At 40.0% G+C, this 22,081-nt stretch overlaps 1 protein-coding gene across 4 annotated transcripts in view; it reads right to left on the minus strand.

Moving 5' to 3' along the window:
• Nucleotides 1–2,306: 2,306 nt before the first annotated feature.
• The window catches only part of numbl (NUMB like endocytic adaptor protein), a 63,214-nt gene continuing 43,439 nt past the window's right edge, over nucleotides 2,307–22,081 (minus strand). For all 4 annotated transcript variants that reach the window (XM_055028473.1, XM_055028474.1, XM_055028471.1 and 1 more), the window contains 8 exons: nucleotides 18,524–18,674; nucleotides 15,651–15,725; nucleotides 14,158–14,232; nucleotides 11,017–11,157; nucleotides 8,868–9,075; nucleotides 8,453–8,722; nucleotides 6,598–6,777; nucleotides 2,307–6,518 (listed from right to left, as the gene is read on the minus strand). In XM_055028473.1, coding sequence (XP_054884448.1) covers nucleotides 5,377–6,518; nucleotides 6,598–6,777; nucleotides 8,453–8,722; nucleotides 8,868–9,075; nucleotides 11,017–11,157; nucleotides 14,158–14,232; nucleotides 15,651–15,725; nucleotides 18,524–18,649 — 2,217 coding nt within the window. In that variant the 5' untranslated portion in view covers nucleotides 18,650–18,674 and the 3' untranslated portion in view covers nucleotides 2,307–5,376. The remainder of the gene's footprint in view (nucleotides 6,519–6,597; nucleotides 6,778–8,452; nucleotides 8,723–8,867; nucleotides 9,076–11,016; nucleotides 11,158–14,157; nucleotides 14,233–15,650; nucleotides 15,726–18,523; nucleotides 18,675–22,081) is intronic.

A 22,081-nucleotide genomic window follows, 5' to 3' on the forward strand; every position in this document is an offset into this window, starting at 1 on the left:
ACTCATCGATAGTTCACACATGCAATTAATCAGAGTAATTACTTCTCTCAAGCTTGAAGGACTGCAGGGTCACATGGCTGTGGTTTTATGCGTTACAATTAGCTGTGTGGTCATGTAACTATGGGGGAGGGGTTGTGTTCATTAATAGTGCAGAATCACCTACAGACGTTGCTACAAATGCTGATTCGTGTCTTGCAATTCATACAAAATAAGTGTTTTTGAGGGAAATGTGACAGTAAATCAGTGTGAGTTTATCAGCAAAGAGCATGGTTGTATTATCTTCTGCTTATCAGACAATCCAGTCACAGTCCATTATGCAAACAGAATTACTGACTGATCTTGTGCTGATGCCCTCACACAGACAGAAAGAAGCAAGAGGTCACTAAAAGCAGCTTGGAGACTGGATCTAAGACTTTTCATTTAAAATACACCCATGCTGGACAGAATTACACTCACTTTCTGTTCTGGTCATTTTAAAAACAACACGCCTTGAGTGTTTACACACACTGCACAACAAAAATCACCTCCACTATCCGCCAGTACACACACACACACACACACACACACACACACACACACACACACACACACACACACACACACACACACACACACACACACACACAGCAAATACACTGTTTTCCTTGAAAATCCACTGGGAGAACTTTTGTATTTTCAGCTGTTATCACTGTAATGAATTGTGTGGTAATGTGCAGCGGCTTTTGTTGATTATAGCACTTTTTCCTAGGACATAAATCTTTTACTGTGTCACCATGACAACCAGGTCTTTTCTTCTCCTCTACAAAGGCCCACAGAGTGCTTTGCATTAGTGTTCATACCTACTGAACTTTGGCATGTTGTGTCAGATTGCAGCCACAAACTTGAATGATGGTGGAAGAGTTGGTGCCAAAACTGAAAAAGGTTGTGGGTTTGAATCCCAGCCTCATGCTTTGTCATCGTTCTGGTGTATTCCTGGGAGTATTTGCTTAAATCTGAGACCATATTGCAGTGATGCAGGAATAAAACTAGCCTGAGGAGGCACAGATTGCTGCTAGTTAGGTACAATTGTAAAACAAGTCCCATCAAAGTTCATTTAAATGATGACACACTATGAAAAGATTTTACTGGAAGGCTTGTCGAATGAGTAAGGGTGAAGTAATAATAATTAAAAAAAAAAGATTCAGTGCTCTGTATCCTCCCCCTTTGTTACACTTTGGCAGCTCACACTCTTTCACTGACCTGAGATCAGAGGCCAGCGGTCCGCTGAGAGTTAGTGCAGTAGAAAAAGAAGAAAAGGGTGCTTGTCTGGTTTCATTAGCGATCTGAGCTGCTGCAGCAGAACCACTCAGCCGAAGCGGACTGGAGGAAAGACCCGATAAGACAGCGGTGCATTGAGGTACTGTCGGGGCTGGTTCAGACCAAACGCACACAGGAAGGAGCTGAATGAGTTGCTGTTGACAGATTCAACCTGTCATCACTTGCAGTTTCTAGAATGCACCAGACTGTTGATGGATCCATGTAAATAATTTGCTGATCATGCTTCTTACTCTATTTTAAAGACTGTTTGCAGACATGCTGTGTAAAACATTTTTATTTCTTCACAGGGATATTTTTTATTTTATTGCCTTTCATATGAAGAATATGTGGGGTTTATCTGTTTCAATAAAAAAAACTTAATAAATGAGAACATTTGTTGTAAGTTAACTTAAGAAACAGAGTTCTGATCCTCGTTCTATCTGTGTTTTTGTCAAACAGTGTGACTTTCTTATCTGTAGTATCTTTAACAATAAATATTCATTTGTAGTGTGCATGAAACGCCTTTAAAAGCAGTTTTGCTCATGTTATAGAAACAGCTTTATGAAATGGGGTCCTGACTTGTCAATATTTGAGTTGCATATTTAAAATATTTAGCATCTTCAATTAGATGATATTTTACACACCTGCAAAGATAAACAGGATGATGGAAAGATGTTCCGACCAATGAACAGTTAGTGAGTAAATGAATGAATGAATATACTTGATTAAATGACAGTTGCAGGAAAATATAGAAGTTCAAGTTGTGATTGGCTTTGGCTAGCTGCACATGAGGGAGTGCCCAGGGATTTAAGAGAACACATACATATTCATTAAATAAATACTTACCGTACTACATTCTAAACAGATTTTCTGTGGCTTATTCTGCAATAATCTTTACACCAGTTAAAAAAGCAATTCAGGAACAAGTAAGATCAGATGAAAGCTTAAAAATAGCAAGAAAAGGTAATTGAAAATAAGTAATGTTTGGGTCAGTGACACATAAGCGAGGATAATATTATATTACTTTATTTATCTTTTGTACAATGTAATTACAATACAAATATGTTGGTTTAAATACAAAAACTTCTGTAAATAAAGATTAAAAATAAACTCCACTGGTTTGCTTTGTTACCATCACTAAGCTAAAGTTTTACAATCAAGTTGATGAGGTCATTTAGTTTGCTTTGACGCAGAACACAATTAGCCTACATTTATAATTTGGAGGGCGTGCAAACAAGAGTCAAGGGCAAAAATGATCTCTGAATGGACTAAAAGCATCTACTTTATGGATCAATCAATCAACCAATCAGATTCGCTTAATAAATACATAAAGGAAGGTAGAGAAAGCAGTTTGCTCAGATTGGAAGAAATATTGATTTAAACCAAATTGGCCGAAGCCTGGGAGGAGATAAAATGGTACAAATTAGGTCAGCTGTCTATCAATTTGGATGATGGAAAAAGTCAGGCCGCCAGCCGCAGGAAGAGAGTCGTTAAGTTCATTACAACAAGGAGGAGATAATGTTAAAAGTGGCATTCCCTCTTGTGGAGCAGGAGCATCTCTGATCAGATCAGAGTTTGTAGAAGAGAGAAACCACCTGCAGAAAGCCCTTTGATTATAAACATTCCTGCTTTTTAAATTCTGGATCTTCTCAGTGAGACCCAACCTTACGACACTCAAAGCTCTACCTCCTTAGTTGAAGTTCGAACTGCATCACGAGTTGCACTTTTGAAAAATTAAAAAGGAACAGTTATGATATTGCAGTCAGACAGCTGACATTTAGTTTTAAACTGATCAGAGATGTTGCTCCACAGTGTTTGAAGCTGCAGAGTGCAAAGACACCAGAGACACTGCTTGTTTTGTGGACGTAATAATGAATATGTCTTAGCCCTAAACCAAATCTGCCTCTTGCTTTTACATCCTATTCAACCTGTTTTATCTACGTTTCTTCCATTAGACTTCCTTTTCCTTATTCCCTAAAGGTGCGACTTTGTTTTCCCTCCCTCAGTTTCTCACGTACAGCTCGTTCTCCATGGTAGCAACATGTGCTTCTGCCCTTTATTGTCCCTGTTTATGTGTCAACCTGCACTTCGTTTTACATTCATTCAACATGATTGTTTCTTGAGTCCCAGGTTCTCTGTTCATCTGTTCAACAATACCTTGCAAAAGTATTTAAACCCCTTTGAACTTTTCCACATTGTGTGCCATTCAAACCATAGACATCAGTGTATTTTATTGGGATTTTATGTGATATGCCAAACAAAGCTGTACGTATTTTTAAGAGGTTTCTTAATTTTTTTTCCAGAGCTGTAAATATATTAAGATAACTTTAAAATCATTTGATTTCACAATTTGGCGCTTTGAAATTGGGCTCCTACTCTTTCACTTTCCTTTCAAGATGTCGTCCCAACAAAGCTCCTCTATTTCACCATTAACAACTGTTATCAGGAGAGCTGGACTGAGAAGTAGTTTGTACGATGAGCTCAGCAAACAATAAGTTCCACCAGGTGGTTGATAATTGCTGCTGCCATTAATTTAGAGGAGCTGAGTGGGAAGTTTAGGCATTAAGGCAACCAAGAATGGCTGCCTCAGGAGATTCAAGGATTTCTTAAACATGCATGAAAGAATCAAAGCAATACTCCAGCTATGTTTCTGATTAGGAAGTAACATTATAACATGATATAAAGCTAAAAAAAAACAAAGTTTACAGAATACTGCTCTTTTATAATTTCCTTGCTGTGGCACATTTTGATGAAATTTCCTACTTGGAATGTGCACTACTTTGTTTTGGTCCATCACAGGCAACATGACAAAAAAGTTCATGGGGGTGGGAATACTTTTGCAGTGAGTGCAGCACTATCATGATACTCAAAGAGGTGAGTACACAATCATTGTTGTACATGAGGAGAGTATACCCTTTGTCAGCAGACATATGAGGATTTGTGAAATCTGGAATGTAGTGCAATGTTTCTCTACAGTTGCACAGTGAGGAGGATCATTATTTTTCCACTGAGTTGTTAAAGTTCCTTGGATTTGTTTGGTGAAGACAAACTGCTTGTGTGCTCTACTGTATGTGCTGGTTATCCTGAAGTGTGTCATGCACTTGTTGTTGGGCGATTATAAAAGTAACAAGCTCCACATCCAAGTGACACCATTTTGATTTATCAGGCCTCAGCAGCAGTGAGGTGGAAGAAACATGTGGATATATACACCAGTCTGACTTATCCCAGTACACAGCTGTAGTGGAAGTTGTAGTTATTTGGTTCCTGTTATATGATTAGGATTCCCACAGTGCTTTCCTTTCTCTGTTGTTAAAAATCAAACATGTTGGGATAAATAACATAAACATGCTTCTGAAACGCTGCTTCAACTTAAGGGTTTCAAGGTACATAAAACATGTTAAACTCAGAATACAATAAATAAAGCAATTTTGGCCATAAATCTGTACTAATAGTCAGTAAGTCGTTTGGACTCTTCCTTTCAGGCATCCAGACTTCTACCCCACTCGGCTGAGATCAGCATCGGTGTGTTACTTGAATCTTCTACACCTTCATCCACGATGTTGCCAGACACCATAAAACTGCCACAATAAAAAATATAACAAGCAAACGTCCAAAAATATTTTTTTGGATTGGAATGCATCCAAGATGAGTCCTCTTTTTTAAAAAAGAAACCACTGAGCCGTGTCCTCCCCACAGTGCTTTCAGTAGGATGAACATGCAGTAAATCTAGGGACTTGCAGCAGGGAAAATAAAGCCAGAGTGTAGAAGCAAAAGGAGGAAGGAGAGAATGTTGACGGTTGGACTGAATGGGTTCAGTTTGTGAAGTTCAGACCGCTGGAAACCTGATTCTCTCAGACTGCAGCCCAGCCAACTGCTGAGTTCATCTCTATCTCACATGGGATCATAAAGAAAGAAATTAAGATCATAGTGGCACTGACTCCAAGGCTGCCACAGGCTGGATGCTAGGCCATCTGAAAGGACCTGTATACCAATTAAGCAAACATTCCTGGAATAGGTTCCCATCTTCCTCAGGCTGTCACCCCAGAGCAAGATCTACATCTTTAAGAGCCAGAGTCCAACTCAGAGCTCAATCTCAAAGGTTTTTTGCAGACTGTTGGAGAATGGGTTGGCAGTGGCAGCCGGTGCCTTGCTCCCTGTTGGTTGTGTCGCTCCTTTTGTCTCCAGTGCCGCCCACTTGGCTTCAAAACGATCATCGTCTTGGGAGTCGCTAACCCCTGGAGCGGTTAGTTGGCTGCCCTCTGGAGGCCAGCTCTCTCCACTGCCACCACTGACCGAAGTCCCGTTTTGGAGGTTCATTGCGGCTGCACTGCTGTGGGGTGGGAGGCCGTTAATGGCTGATGACAGAGGTGGAGTGGAGGAAAATGTAGCTGTGTTAAACCCTGAGGGGTGTCCGGTTGCACCGGCCGCTCCTGGATAGGAGTGGTGATGCCCGACAGTGCCCAAGGGCCCCACTTTAGACCCTCCAACAGCCGAGGCCATGGTCGGACCTGTGCCTGATGAGCCTGTGGCGGTGCAAAAGGCATTGGCTACCATTTGTGATGGTGTGATGCCTACCACTGGCACACTGGCGTTGGGGTAAGTCATGCTGCTAGCCAGACCAGGCATGTAGGTCTGCATGGGCATAAAGGCAGGTTGGACTGGCTGGTTGGCAAACATCCCAACAGGGGCTGGAGTGGCATCAAAAGCAAGGGGGAATGGTTGCATTGCACTTGGAAGGGAGCCTGGGTGCCCGGGCAGAGAGCCCTGCATCATGGTGGCTCCAGACATGCTTGGGCCAGACATAGTTGGGATGGACATGGATGGGAGAGACATTGGAGGGCCTGACACTGGAGGACCTGGTATTAGAGGGACAGATGATATTGACATGGGTGGGAGAGGCATTTGGGTTTGACACGGAAGGGCAGAAGGGCCAGAGATGAGAGTTTTGGGCAAAGTACCGAGGGGCAACTGGACAGTAGATACTGGGGCAGAGGACAATGTCGCCTGTGTGGCTATATGATGACTGGTTACTGAAGGGGGTCCAGGGATGGTGGGTATGATGGGCCCAGAGGGAGGCGTCTGCTGGGCTTTGACAGCCTTAGAGACCTCCTCCAGCCATCTCTCAGCCTCTGAGGGTGTACGCTTGTGACCGCTCTGCAGTGCAGCAGAAACTGGAGGAGGAGAGTGGCGAGAAGGTTCTGGCTGCACCCAGGATGAGGTGGCTGGAAACACAAACAAAAAGAGCTTCAGATAGTGGGAACAATCCATTTATGGCTATTGATCTTCTGGATTCCTTCTTACCCTGGACAGGCGCAGGCGGAGGAGGCAAAATTGGGGGCACAGTGCAGGTCGGAGGGCAATTTGCAGACATAGATGGGTTGGAGAAGAGCTCGTCTGATGGCTTGGCGAAGGATGTGTTGATCTGGCAACACAGTGCATTTATACTACTGTCACCCTCACAAGGCAACCCCATGTCCATCTCTGGTACCAGCAGGAAAGGGATACATAGAAAGCAGAGAGCACAAAAGGAAAAACATGTAGATGAGACAAGAAGTGTTTCTTTGTCGAAACACCATTTTGCTGCTGAAAAGTAAATTCTAACCCCAGTTTAAAATCGTTCACAGCCTCCAACAAGTTTGATTTCAGAATTACTTAGAGGACGTTATGTGACAAATGAAAGGTTTAATGGGTATGCATGCATTTGCATGAACTATATATTAATTGTGCTTTCATTCCTGGTGTCTTTTTTCTCGCCTACAGAATGTGTTTAAACAGTGAGAATTGTACAGCTGCAGGGCCTGGATTATATTGGAGAATACCAACAGGTATTGGCCTCATATCTACCTTTCAGGTTTTCTTCTTGCTTTGTTTTACATAGGGCAAGGATATAAGTGGTCACATTTTGTAATCAACTCTTTAGCCTGCAGAGTTCAGAGGCTCCTTTAGTCTTCACATGTATTGGTGTAGAGAAAATGTGCATGTTTGTTTTGTTATACCCCTGGCAATGGGAGATTTCTGATTAGGTTGTTTGGTTAGCTGACTGACTGTACAGATCAATACTTAATATGTTTGGAGCGTCACAAGGGAGCAAATAAGCAATTTAATTGCCTTCTACCATTTTAGTGAGTATGGGTGTGTGGGGGAGCACTTTGAAGGTAATATACGATCAGAGCCTCCCCCACTGTATACAACATACTGTGAACCATGGGCTAAAAGTTTTTCTCTGTAGCAACCTGCTAACAAATTATCTATCACTGAGTGTGTATTTGAAACCATAAATAAATGGTTAAAATGAATGGGGGAGTCAAATGTCATTAATTCAAGGCCAAACAAGATTAAACTGAAAGGCCACAGGAATATGCTACAGTAACTTTATATTTTTACAACCTTTCTTTTAAACCATTTTCCTTTTAAAGTCAGTTTCTTTCTATTCAGCAGGCCACATGTTATTGATTATCAAGGTTAGGGGGAGACCCTAGAGCATTATTGCCTCAATGCTGTTATGAAACTGAGTCAGACACATATCTTTTGATTCCAACCAGCACATAAAAAACAGATATATATGAAAACAAAAAGTTTAAAGTTCCTATTTCTGAGGTACAATGAATGCTGCATGACACAAGATTAAAGATGTTTTTGATCAAACAAATAAACTTCTACTCCACCGACTCAATGATGGAGATATTTTATAAAAAATTACTCATCAATACTTATTGCCCAATAATATACATACTGAAATGTAACCTAACTGGACAAGCATCACAAATGTTTAAAAAAAAAGGGTTTTGTCATAAAAACTGTTAAATAATCAACGTAAAGTGAAACTTTTTGTTCGATGCGACCATCATGTTTTTCCTAAATTGTCTCCATGTGTGTTTGTGTATGGTTGGTTGTCCAGTCTGTACTGGGCAGTACAGACTGGCCACCTGGCCAAGGAGTACCTCACATCTGACCCAAAGACAGCTTAAGTGGAATAATATAATGATACAAGAAGCCGAAGTCATGGAGCATTTTAAATATCTAAAAGTTTAATTTAAAGAAAATCAATTTTTATGTGACAAATCTTCTGTTTCCAAAGTTACTGAGGATAGAATGTCAGTGGGCGTCTACATTTGTCAACATTTGTAAGCCAATCTACAAAAATGTCTCAACTCACCAGGGTTCTTGACCTCAAAGTCTGTTTTGCGCTGCAGAGTGGATGGCAGGTCATTGAGGCGAAGCGACAGCTGTCTCTTAAAGGGAGAGTTCTTCTGACTGAGAGCTGGAAATCCCCTGAATGAGCCTTGGCGAACCAGCTGTTCGATGGGTGCGTGACGGCGAGGGATGGCATGAGGCCCGCCTGGTTCTGGACGCTCCATCTGGGACGCCGTCCCCTCGGGTGGCGAGGCGGAGCCAGGAGGGAGAGCTGGGACGACAGAGGGCTGATCTGAAGGAAACAACGACCTGTACTCAGTGATGTCTGAGACTCGGACATGCATTCCTGCAATATTTCCTAAATAAGTACATTTGACAGGATTTTGAAGTGACTTTGAATTCATGGTGAGTGGTTAGGACTTGGAGTGGTCTACTACCTTTCTTTTTATCCTGCATCTTCTCATCTCGCTCACTGCTGCTGCCCTGCTGGCTGGAAGATGAATTGATGCGGAAGGAGCCCTCGCGCACAAAGGAAGTGCGACTGGCATCGAAAGAAGCCGTCACGCCACACTCCTTCTCTCTGCGCTGCTTTCTCTCCAGACAGGCAGCGAAGGCACAGCCGACTGCATGGCTCAGTCTCTCACCCTGGCAGAAAACATTAGAAGAAAAAAAAAAAGTAATTTATTAAACATACCAATCAGAAGAATCTCCTCTGCATTATTGAGGAAAAAAAAACTATGCTCAGTGTTTTGGAGAAATTTGGCTCCATCATTCACTCTGATAAATATTGGCAGCTGCCTAAAATGTTTTTCACTTGTGAAGAATCTCACAGTTGAGGTACTTAGACATTTCCTTAAGGCTCCTCCCAGATTAACAGGAAGAAACAGTTTCTTCTCTCAGGTCACTGGTTAATCCTGCAGACCAGTGTTGCTCATTTAAACCTTGAACTACAGCTTCACATATTTACATGCATCCTTTACAAAGAACATTCGCTGCATCTGAAGGTTTCTTTTTACAACTTTCTCAATGGAAATATATATTTTAATGGAAAAAGATAACACATTATTTAAAAGTTTACAAAAAAAAAACATTTTTAAAAAAGGACCTCAAACTTGATCATTTATTTGTTATTGATTGTATTGAGACACAACTTTGCAATATTTTGTGGTGTACATTATCACCATTGTTTATTTATTTGAAATAAATAAACAACAAACACTAAAGCTGTTTCTGATTATTTAATCTAATGAAGTAAAAAATGTTTGTGTCTTGCTTCCAGAGCCTGACAGTTTCTGGCATCAGATAATATACAGCATTTATTTGTTTGTAATTAGCTTAGATGTAAAAGACTGGGTTGCATTCCTACTTGTGTCTAATTAAGGTAATTAGGATTAGGCTGTAAATCCCTCATGTTGTCAAACATAAACATGAATTAAAGACATTTCAAAGAAACCAGTTCTAGAGCATTTTCTCCACAAAAATGCTGAATGTCTGTCGCCTCAGCAGCTTCGCCTACAGAAAGAAGCGCCAGAGACAGAAGAAATAGATTATCTGAAGATGAATGAGTAGAGATATAAAACCAATATGTGATGGAAACAGAGACAGAGACAGATAACCACAAAGATTTCTGGTTAATCCCCTCCTTTAATCCCGCAGGTCTGTGCTCTGTCCTTCTCTATGCAGATTATTAATCCCACAAACAATTTAAAGCTTATAAAACCCCCCACAAAAAACACAGATTCTCAAGAGATTTGAATTACGTAAGTCAGCATTCAGTTTAAATACAATTGTACTTTAAGATGTCATCATTATAGATAAATTGGGTGACTTTTTGTAGTAACATTAAAGCAGCCACCCTAAAATTTGTCTAATTTGCACTTTAAACAACTATATCCAAAGATGCTAATACAGATGCAAACATTTTGTAAACATCAGAAGCAGAAATTATTTTCTCGAAAATCAATAATCCACAGAAACTGTTATTTGTACCTCAGAACATGAAGGTATTAAAAATCTAAAATTATGCTTTGAATCAATGACTTCCTCCCTTGTTCACCAAAAATTTGACATAAACAGATTAAGATATTAAAATCTACAACTAAAGTAAAATGAAATATATGTCTTAGACTAGTTTAAACTGATATGACTTGATTAAAATATTGAAAAATATATAATACAGTCAAAGAATAACCAAAAGGTCTTGGTAAATAAAATAGTCCTACATTTCAACCAGGGCAATTTTCTAGGCTGAATTTATACCATAGTTTTTTAACCAGAGCTGTATTAGTCAACACTGACTACAGATGCTCTGAAGCCTAGTTTGTGATTTATGAAAACTTTGATTTGTAAAATGAAAGGTGAATATATGTTTTCAAAAAGTATTGCAAGAAATCCAATCTTGTGGATGCAATGTTGTCATCTCATCACGTCAGCTTAATGCATCAATAAGTCCTGAGTGTTACCATCAATTTTTGGTCGCAAATATGATATAGACTGGAGCAGCAGTCTAAAATCACTAGAATTTATATTTACAGAAAAGTAAAGCAGGTTGAAAAATTGCAGGTTTTTGACGCTGAGCAGCCTCACCGAGTCTTTCAGGGCCATGAAGCAGTGGCACATCCACCGTCTAGTGGTTCCATCTCTGCAGATGTAGGAGAAGGCTTTGTCGTAGTTCCGGTCGGGAGCGCAGAAGGAAACCTTCTCGATGGTCTGGTCCACAATGAGGTCCTGACAGAGGAAGTCAGACAAAGACAGGAGAGAGGTGGCAGGAATCAGACAGGACGTTCCACAGTGAAAACCAGTCAGTAGACACTGTTTCATTTGATTGTACAAGGCCTGAAGAAAGAGAAACAGAAAATCCTCGACCAAACTTGCCCATTGATTGATCCTAATTACTTGACATACTGCTTTATACCCTTGCTTAACTCCAGGAAGCTTCATTCTCTCTCATTGCAGAATATTTGCAAACTCACTGATGACAGAAAAGGCCATCAGCGACTGAGGGTCATGACACTGACCCTCTTTGAATCTTTGGGTCGTCCCAACTGCTTGCCCTTCTTTCACAGAAAGGGCTATTCAGCTGCTTTCAGTCTACAGTCACTGTAGATGAAACTACGAGAGGGCCCCTGTCTTTCTCTGTGTACATTAAGGGGCCCCCGCTCAGCGCTTCGACTCGCACTCAAACACAGAAAGAGAAAGAAAACAAGAGGAGAAGAAAGGGAGCAGAGTTCACACACTCATCCACACACTTCCTTCCTCTCTTTCAGAGTCGGCGAGAAAATAAGAAGGGTAGAGCGCAAGGGTAGAAAGAGAGAGAGAAGGAAGACTGGAAAAGAGGAAAAAAGGAAGGAGGGATAGGGAGAGAAAGAAGTGGAAGAATAGGAGTCCATTCAATATGGGCCAATTAGTGAATCAAAGGAGATGCTGGTACCAAGGTGAAAGGCTGGGGAAAGTGTTTGTGTGGTAGCATGTTTTCGTGTGTGTGTGTGTGTGTATGTGAGTAGGTGTGTGGGTGTGTGTGTGTGTGTGTGTGTGTGTGTATGTGAGTAGGTGTGTGGGTGTGTGCGTGCGTGTGTGTGTCTTTCTTTCTCAGCAATCATCCAAAACAATCTGATGTTTTTCTAAGAATTCATATTAGAAGAACAAAAAACTGATGTGGTGTTAGGAACAGCACCGCAGTCCATCAAGAAATAACTTAGTGCTTGACGTCCAAAATGCTGCTGAACAAGCCAAAAAAATAATGATGTTTCTGTTTCTTTGTATTGATTCACTGGAAAGGTGCTGCAGAAGTGTTGTGTGTTACGCACATGCATAAATGAGCTTTTATATTTGATTTGACGTAGGTTTCAAAAAATAGTTCAGACTGAGAAAAACAGATGAAGAGGAGAACATGAGTAGTGATTGTTACTGCATGTTTTTAATAAGATACATTAATTGGTAAAAATTGATCTGCATTTCTCTCTATCACTGTGTGAAGAATTACTGTCTACTTCTATTTTCATTTGCACAAGCTGTTAAAAGATTTGCATAAGCTGAAAGACACCGTAAATCTAATTTCGATTGACAAACATTATTCACATTTATGCATCAAAATCTTTTGGTAGCACTTTGTGTGACGGGGTGTGCATAAGACTGACATGACACTGTTGTAAACATGACACAATGCCTGTCATGATGAGGAAGGAGTTTTTATGAAAGTTTATGGCTGTTGTCACAAAGTGTCATTCTGTAAATATTGACACTTTTAATGCAAGTTTTAATGTATTATTTTTTACAAAATAATGCAAGGTTGACCATTTTAATTCACTTTTAATGCAGATGTGCATTAAGTGAATTATTTATTGAATGTCACTTCATAATAACAGTCGTAAACAGTTGCAGTCCAAGTCCAAGTCGTCTATAGATTCAGTTCACTCCAGTTTAATTCAATTCACTACAGTCTAATTCAAACTAAGTATAACCTAATCAAACTACCTTTAGGTTAAATATATTAGTAATTGTCAGGTTCCCTGTTATTATAAAAGTTCATAATCATAAACTCTATTTGGAAATGATTGTGATCTCCAATTTGTTCACTAGATGGCAGTAACTCTTACATACCGATCCTTTAAATGTCTCAAGCAACTTATCTGCTTAACATTAAGATTATTCCAACACTTAGCCTGGATAGAAAGAGAGATATTATGAAAACAATGCAAAGTGCAAGAAGAAATATAGTCCCCAACTTTGAGGAAACAAGAGCTGAACTCCAGTGTCACAACATTTAATAGCCTCTGCAGACACACAACGTGAGCCGGATCAAGTTTAAAAGTGATATGCTATATGGCTGAAAAAGATAAAGAAGGAGGGAGATGGAGCCAAAGCAGAAAAGTGCGATGAGGGAGTAGGGGAAGTGAAGCCAACGTGTGTGGTGTCCAAACAAAAATAGTAAAGCAAGGAAACAGAAGTGGCTTCAACAGGCTTTGTTTTTTTCTTTCTCTGCTGCTCTTCATCCCGCTTAGCATTCAATAGAGCCACTGCTCTCTGTACTCACTGCTGGAGACCTCCCTCGCTAAATAACAGCCCCCACACAGGTGCTTGTGTGTCTGTGTGCTTCCTACCAGACATTTAATGCACAAACAAAGTTTTACAATAACAATTGTTTGAGAAACCAATGGAAGATCCTTCTGAAAAATTTAACGATTTCAAGTTTTCACACATGAAAATCTGAAAAAGGGGGCTTTGCAGTGGTGCTTAAAGACACTTAAGTCAATAATTTGACCTAGAGTATGACCAAGTATGTCTCTGGCAGCACTACTAAAAAAAAATTCATTTCAGTTCATTCTACTTTGCAAGACCAGTTAAGCTGAGTTGTACCGCACTGCATTAGTGAGCATCAATTTTCAAATTTTGCCACAGATTCTGGCCTAACTCTTTTTATGCTGTTCCAGTGTAGCTCTGGCTAAAGTCAACCTTTATGTCTTCTGCAGCTTCAACTAGTTTTTCTGCAAGAATTAACTCCATCCATCCATCTGACCTAATTCCCTGTCCCTGCTGAAGAAACACATCAACTATGGGGAATGCACATTTCAGGTGATGTGCAAGGTCAATTTTCCACCAACACATTGCATTTAGCATGAAGGACAATGACATAAATTTTCATCTCATCTGGCATTTAAAGATGAAAAGAAAGAACAGAACGATGGAACTAGCAGATTCAGGTCAGAGACCAAAGAAATGTCATCTTACCTTAGTTTTGTCATCAACCACCCTGAGTCCATCAGCTGAAACCCACAGTACTGCTTTTACCGTCTTTTTGCCACTCTGCAAAGGCAAAGAAGAGGTGAAAGAGAATGAAGAAAAAATGAATTTGATGGTGACAACATGGAAGAAAAAATATTTCTTCTTCATGAGCTCATTGTTAACAAGCTTGCAAGCTAATCTAAATGCTTCATAAATTATCACTACATCCTTGGGGTAGGTGAGGTGGTACAAATGTTTGAGCGGAGTAAAGACTTTTCCAGCTACTATTTTATATAACTAGACATTCTTCAACAGCACAAATCAATGTATAAGAGCATAAAACATGCAAGCAAGAGATGGAGTGGGAGAAACTGTGAGAGACATGGTGATCTAGAGAACAGCATGGAGTCGGCTATTTCAACACAATCAGATTGATGTGAGCGAGGTTGGAAAAGGAGAACATAGGCAAGCAATGAGAGAGCAGAAAATGGGAGGAGAAATGAATGTGGAGGTGGAACGGACAGTCAAAAGGAAAAGAACAATCCGAATGACTGAAAACAGAACATATGTGACTCTGTTTCCTACAATGTGTTCCTTTGAGTTCTTTGGTTACAGAGAAAAACCATGTATGGATTTTGAACAAAGTGACTCCTGTTGTACGCTGCCTTTCCACTATTGCTGTCTGACAGCGACCATTCTGTGTCACCGTTTTCACACGCTCCCTGTCTGAGTCCAGCCTCCCAGGAGGGGGGTAAACTCAGTGTGTGTCTGTGTATTTATGTGTGTGTGCATGTTGTGTTACAGTTCACTTTCTGTTGTCTTTTTCAGCATCGGACTTTATAAAAGCACACACAAATAAACGTGGACTCAGACCCTCCGGGGAGAGTGAAAGAAGTATTGTAAAGCAAACAACAATAAGGGAAAATACTGGGCCAGGTTACGTCCCACTCTCCAAGCTTCATGTGTGGTGTGCATCTGTATTCAGCAGCCCTCAGCCAATACTTTGTAAAACCAGCTTTCACTGCAATTACAGCTGCAAGCCTTTTTTTTGCAAGTTTCAACGAATTTGTCTTTGCAAAATAGCTCTAGTTTAGCCCGATTGCATGAATAGCATTTACGGAGAACTATTCTCAAATCTCACAACATATTCCTAATTGAATTTCCATCTGAACTTTGACCTTGCCATTCAGACATACAAACATGATTTGTCAACTATTTCATTGCAGTTCTGGCACCTTTAATTTTCTTTTCTGCCTTCCACTTCACAAATATGCCCTACTTTGTGTCAATCTATCTCTATAAATCCCAATAGAACACACCGGAGTTTGCTACTATAAGAAAATTTGGAAAAGATGACTGGGTGGGAATACTTTGGGAAGGCCATGTAGGTGTATGAGCAGCATCAAACTCCTCAGGGGTGAATATGTAACTTTGCACGACAAACTGGAGTTGCAGAATAAATGTGCCAGGCTGTGTTTTGAATGTCAGAGCGTACTTACAACTTTCAGCTTTTTTACGGCCTCCTCACAAACATGCATTCCTCTTGACTCCTCCACCTCGACGAGCCCCAGGTACTGCAGCACAAACATACAGAAAATTAACATCCTGAGAGGATGTCTACTGTTCCTGAGGAAATGTCATCACATGAAAGAGCTGGGATGACAGAGACATGTCAGAATAAAAATTAGCCAAAAAAAAAAAAGCTACTAAAACCTCGTTAATCCCAATCAGTATTTTGGTAATTGCTCTGAAATTGTCACACGAGCAGCAAATCTGCATTCACTGTTGGGTTTCCAGCTGTATGAGGATCTTGATAATGAGGGCAGGAAGAGAGAGCGAGAGGAGAACTGAAGTCAGTTATAGCATGTATTCCTCTTTTGTTGTCTCTCCAGTTCTCTGCTCTGTGGTACACTCTGCGCCCATGGGGGCACAATTAAAGTTCTGGTGTCAGAAGCCAAGTGTCAGAGGAAGACAGGTTTTAAAATATCTAAGGACAGAGTTTGAAGAAATCTGGTTGCTGAAATGAAGCATGTGCTGAAAAACATGCAGCCAAGTCCAGAGGCCTTCGGGGCAACTTTTCTGCTCTAGTTTTGTTTATTGCTTCCTGCAAGTGATGAAAATTAGAAAGTTTAGTCACAAACTGATGCAGAAAAGGCATGGGTGATGACAGTCAAGCGACACTTTCACCCTTTCCAACTGAAATTAATTTTAATTCAACCAAATGTCAATGTATATGCAAGTTGTACATGTTGGAATGACCTCTGCAGAACCTTATGAAAACTCTATAAGGCAGTTCTGGTCCAACAGCAAACAATATATGATGGATGTTAAAAGTTAATTTAAGATTATATATAGGTCACATAATTATAGTCACAAAGATATTCCCCCATTCATAACATAAATTAGTTTATCTACTCACTATTTGCTTTTAGAAAAATCCCTTCAGTCCATTTCACAGATTTCAGTAAAAGGTTTAAGCTGTTGTCAGGAATAAGCTGTTGTCAGGAATAAGAAATAGAGTTGTAAGACAGCAGCCTCTTATTAATGAAACCCCCGACTGCTCGCTTACAGATTATGTCATAGTCCAATGAAACCAAACTGGAACGTTTTGGCTGCAGTTCGGTAACTGAGCAGCCAGCAGTGAAAAATGAAAAAAATATATATACAAACCTCAGAAAAAACAAGAAAATAAAAGACAACTGAAAAACCAATGAGAGTTGTTGGTTCATTGCCTCATTGACTGTTGGTTAGGTTTTGGCAGCAGTGTGTTTTTTTTACTCCCTCCCTGCCTGATTCCTGTCATGAATGAAAATGATTTGCAATAGGATTAAGGAAGAATTATCAAAGTTGTATTAAAAGTGTGTTTTCTTAATTCTGGATCAATGATAAAAAACATTAAATGTCTGAGCTAACAAAGTGCTTTATGGGAAGGTTGATGTAAGTAGCTGGACATTAATGGTTGTCAAAGCGAGGGAGATTTGGGAACAAAAAAAAGACATTTTGCTCTCCTTGCTAGTCTGGTTAACCAGGATTGGGTTTAGAAAATCTATTTTCTCTCCTTTAGCAGAGTTCAGCAGCTCCTAGGGAGGCATTAATAGTTCATGACTTGAGAATAAATTTAGAATCTGAGAAAGAAAAAGATGTCTGACGAAACATAAAAGATTATTGTGCTACCAGCTTTATGCTGCAAACCCTCCGCATCCTAGCATTCACCATTCAGGAAATTAAGCTCAGCTCAAACTTTGCTCTTTAACAAATTTATATTTTCATTTCTCCTCTCTTATCTTGTCCAGTCTCTCCCTCTGTTTGTAATTTCCATTCCCAGGATGTGTCTTTGTCCCTTCTGTGTGCCTGTTTCATTCTCCCTGTAATTTCCTGTAGTCTCTATAATCTGTAGAGCCACCTTGCTATCACAGCTCCGGCTCTGCCCTCCATCTTTTTCTGTCGCTATCTGTTTAGTCCGTCTACAAATCAGCTCTCGTACGACACACACACACGCACTGAGGAAGGTCAGTCGTAAAATCTGCCATTTAATAACGCTCCTGTTTGCTTCTGCTCCTATTGAGGTATTCACCTGAAGAGTTGAAGTATGAGGTTGTGTGTTATAACACAATATGCATGTAAGTGTGGTTGAAGACCACTGTCCTACACAATGAAATCAAAAGCTGACCCCATATGAGAGTGTGACAATGGCAAGCCTCAGGTTTAGTGAAGGTTCAGCCAGCACAATGTTAGACATTTTCAAATTCACATATATAATACATAGTTGACATTTATAGTGTAGCAAAAACTTAAACCCTTTTAATGATTTTTTTTTTACATTTTATTGGAATACACACCTTTATAATCTTCCTATTCATCTTTTCCAACAATTAATACATTTGAGATTTAGCTGGAAATGGAGAAGCTGCTACAGCAGATAACTTAAACCCAATTATGACTTGGTTATTCATCCAGCCATAAAATTTGCCATGGATCATTTTAACCTATACTTTGGGTTTAAATGCTAACCAAGCTTTGGATCTATTACATCCATCTGCTGACGACTGGGGCTTTTAGAAGCTTTTTAAAATATGATGTGCATTAAATATAAATCAATATCTGGATTTCGGCAGGATTCACCTGCAGCTCTGAAACTATGATGATTCCCCCTGAAGACACAATTAGAGCAGAAAAGCTGAAAGACCCCTTATTAAAACAGCTAGCTTGCAGAAACCTGGAGCATATCAATGCAATACACCCACTTAAGACTCTGTAAACCTTATTTCTCATTCAAATTAACGGCAATCTATCATAATATATACTCGACACTACCAAAAAAAGGGATGTAAAAAAAATACCTGGAAATAAATTAAATATCTACAAAACCTACCCGAACAGCAAAGTTACATTTGCCCTTGCGTACAGCCTCCTCGTCAGCCTGCCACTGATGCGGTCTGCTGGCCTCTGGAACATAGGTGGGCTTCTTCCTCCTCAGACTCTGACGAAGCTTGTTCATCTCCGGGGTCACGTGCTCCCTGGAACTGCAAACACACAGAGCACACACAGGATCAGCTGCACAGCACAGTGCTGGGTGGCAATTGATTATCTCTACTTTGGAAAAGAAAAAATGGTCATTTGACTCGTTTTTATGACTGAAACAGATATTAAAAAGTGGGATGAGCTTCATTGATTAACTGGAGCTCATTATGGGTGTAACCTTCTCGAACGATGCAGTCAATAAATCAACCACAAACACTTTCCATCGTGTTGCTCTGTTCAGATCCAGAGACAGGCTGGAAAAGTCCCACGGGTGACATAGACGTAGGAGCTGGCTTTCATCTATCGCAAAAAAACAACAAAAAACATCAAGAGCGCTGATCAGTAGATCAACCCCCTCACACGCACACACATGTGAACGCATGCATCGGTCTCTGGCTGAATGATCCTCTTTCCTCTCCCTAATTAAAGCATTCAGCCCGCTGGCCAGCTCAGCTATGCTAATTTCCCTTCATAATGAAACAACACCATCAAAACATGACCTGTTTCAAAGTAATAATTACCGTTTTCATTCCCCCAAAGTCACATCCCCCTCTGCCAGAAAATCTAGAGTCCAAAAACAACATCTGTTTTACATACACCAGCTATTCTCATTGAGACTCTCTTAAATGGATCTCCTTTGTTGTTTATCAAAAGTCATTGCGCTTTTCTCCATGTGTGTAACACAAATATTTAGACTTTTTTTGTCGTTTACAAGACTATGACAAAATTAAGGATGTTTTCACATCTGATAGTCTAGCAAACTCAGTTAGATCGGGGAAAAAAATTGCAACATTTACATTTTCAGTTGTTTGGACTGTGTCAAATGAACTGCACCCTTTAAAAAACCTGTTCCCCTCACACGTGGTGGCACTGCACCAAGAACCACTAAAGGAAATGACCCAAAGACCTCAGAGGAAGACACTGAGCATTATGTCCTTCTTCGTGAACAAAAATAGAGAAGCATCAGGTATTAGCGCTTGTAGGATTTCTCTTTTGTCTTTGGAAAAAGATCACAAAACATCGCTAATGCTAGTGTTAGATTCACATGTTTGCTTTGATTGCATTTACCCAGAATTCCTTGCGCTATCATCAGCTTCCTGCTTCTGGAGTGGTCTCTGGTCCTCCAAGTATTTACACGCATTTAAACTGCACCAGAGTTCAGTACAGAAAAGTTTGATTGTGCATTCACACTTCCCCAAATGAATCTGACTTTTTAGGCAAATAAACTAGAACGGAACTAAGCAGGGCTAGTGTAAATGCACCTAAGTCAGTTACCGCTCCGCATATAATGTGAAAATGTGAACAAAGCTTTTACTTTGGATATCCAAGGACTGGAAAGCCACTCCAAGGTCCAGCAGTCGTCCTTACAACAAGCCCAAGGAAACACAAGTATAAGCTTTAATCAAACTCATAAAGACATGTTAATCAGACAGCACAACTCTCATGACTTCTCTAGCAAGTCTTCAAAGGCATAGGGTTTTATAAGGTACAACAAGAATCACAAAAAGGCAACTTGACAAAATAGCTACTAACCATAACCACCCAATATACATAGAAAAACCAAAACAGGATGGAAGGTTGTCAAGACAGAACTGTTGAGTTCCTCAGTGGTACACCCAGTACTTCACAATATTTCTTTGGTTAATTAACTCATTCTACGCAATGAAATTATTTTCTTACCGTCGAGTTGCTCCATAAATAAACATTCTGGATTTTGTCGACAGTGTCGGCACAACCATCATACAGTGAGGGCAAATCAGACTCATTGTAAACTCTTGATCTGTACTCTGCTAAGCTATACACACAGCAGGGTTGACATGCAAATATATATATATATATACACACCAAGGCTCATCACTTCTCATAATCACCTCCATGCTGCTGGTAATGTTTCTTATGTTCATGATCAGATGTGTAAGCAATGTAAAGCATTTGAATTCAGCAGCTCAAGTGGCTTTACTCATTTCTGGCATGTAGGGCATAAGTCCTCTGCCAAGAGGAGGCGCAAACACACATCTCTGCTTAGACACAAGCACAGCCCTTCTGTGGCTCACCATGCACACATGTTGAGGCTTGTGCCAGTCATTACTGGGCAGAGAGCCATCTGACTGGCACCTGGCCGACAACAGCACTGCTGCTGCAGGTGTGAATGGGTGTGTGTGTCAGGACGTATAAGCAAAGTGACCCATTAAACCCCACATGGGGCGTCAGAGAGATGTTTGGTGGTTGAAGTTGAAAGGGCTGCTTAAGGAGAGCGCAATGCCCAACAAAACATGTATGTTTGTGGATTGAGACAGGAAGGGAAGGAGGAACAAGAAGAGATGAATGGCCTCTAATGTCAGGCCACTGGGAACAGATGAACAAGTACAAATAAAATGATGAATACCTGGGGTTAGGACGTGCATTCGTAATACATGTATGAACACAATAAGTTAATAAATAAACTGGATTTCTTCATTTCTAAATTTTGAACAAAATATAAAAATATAGCCTATATAAAAACACACATATATATATACCAAACACGCTACTGTTGCTGCTGCTCCTGCCACAGCCTTTCCAATCAAAACACTCATGTTGCATTTGTAGGTGGTGATTGTGTAAGCGTTTGTAACACTCAATGTTGCCAAAACGCAGAAGAAGACCCTGAGTGTTGCCAAAGAAGTGCAAAGCAAAACGTTCCCTGACATGGTTGTTGCTCAGAAAGCTACAGTTCTTCTCTGCCTTTTACATGTTTAGCATATGTTTGAAGCTTAATTCAAGCAGAATCAGAACAAAATGAGACAAAATTTTAAAAATGGCCTGGTGTTCTGGGAGGTTCCTGATAAACAAAAAAAAAAAGAAATCAAAAGTCCCTAAAAGAAGCAAAGAAGGAATAAATTATGGCCTAATATAAAACAATTTAAACTTTCAAAAACCTATGCTCCAGCCAAAACCCTTGTTTTATGGAAGACTTTCAGGAAGAAAGTTATTGTTCTTAGAGAACCAAAATAAGTCAAATTCAAAGTTTCCACAGACTGTGTAAATGGCACAGAAAGCCTGGACAAATATGCAGTAAAAGCAACAAACTAAATTTTTGACTTACATGTGAACTACTTTCTGCTTGGGAGCCTTTCGCAAACAATTATTTGACTGCAGACAAAATTAGATTTGGGCCATAAACATGCAGAGTGAGAAAGAATAGTTTTAAATCACAGAATATTGACCATCAATATGCTTTTGATTGGAAGTTTTGTCATCCAATCTGAAAAACTTCACCTATTTTACAAAGAATGTTGAAAAAAAAAATCAGTCAGCAATCAGGATGCATGATTTTAGAAAAACAAAAAATCTCACTGTTGGATATTGCAATGATTTTGTTTGTAATCAACATACATTTTCAATTATCCTTTTCATCTTTTCCACCACT

The sequence above is a fragment of the Poeciliopsis prolifica genome, unplaced genomic scaffold (assembly GCF_027474105.1).
Source record: "Poeciliopsis prolifica strain line A6 unplaced genomic scaffold, Auburn_PproV2 SCAFFOLD004, whole genome shotgun sequence".
NCBI lineage: Eukaryota > Metazoa > Chordata > Actinopteri > Cyprinodontiformes > Poeciliidae > Poeciliopsis > Poeciliopsis prolifica.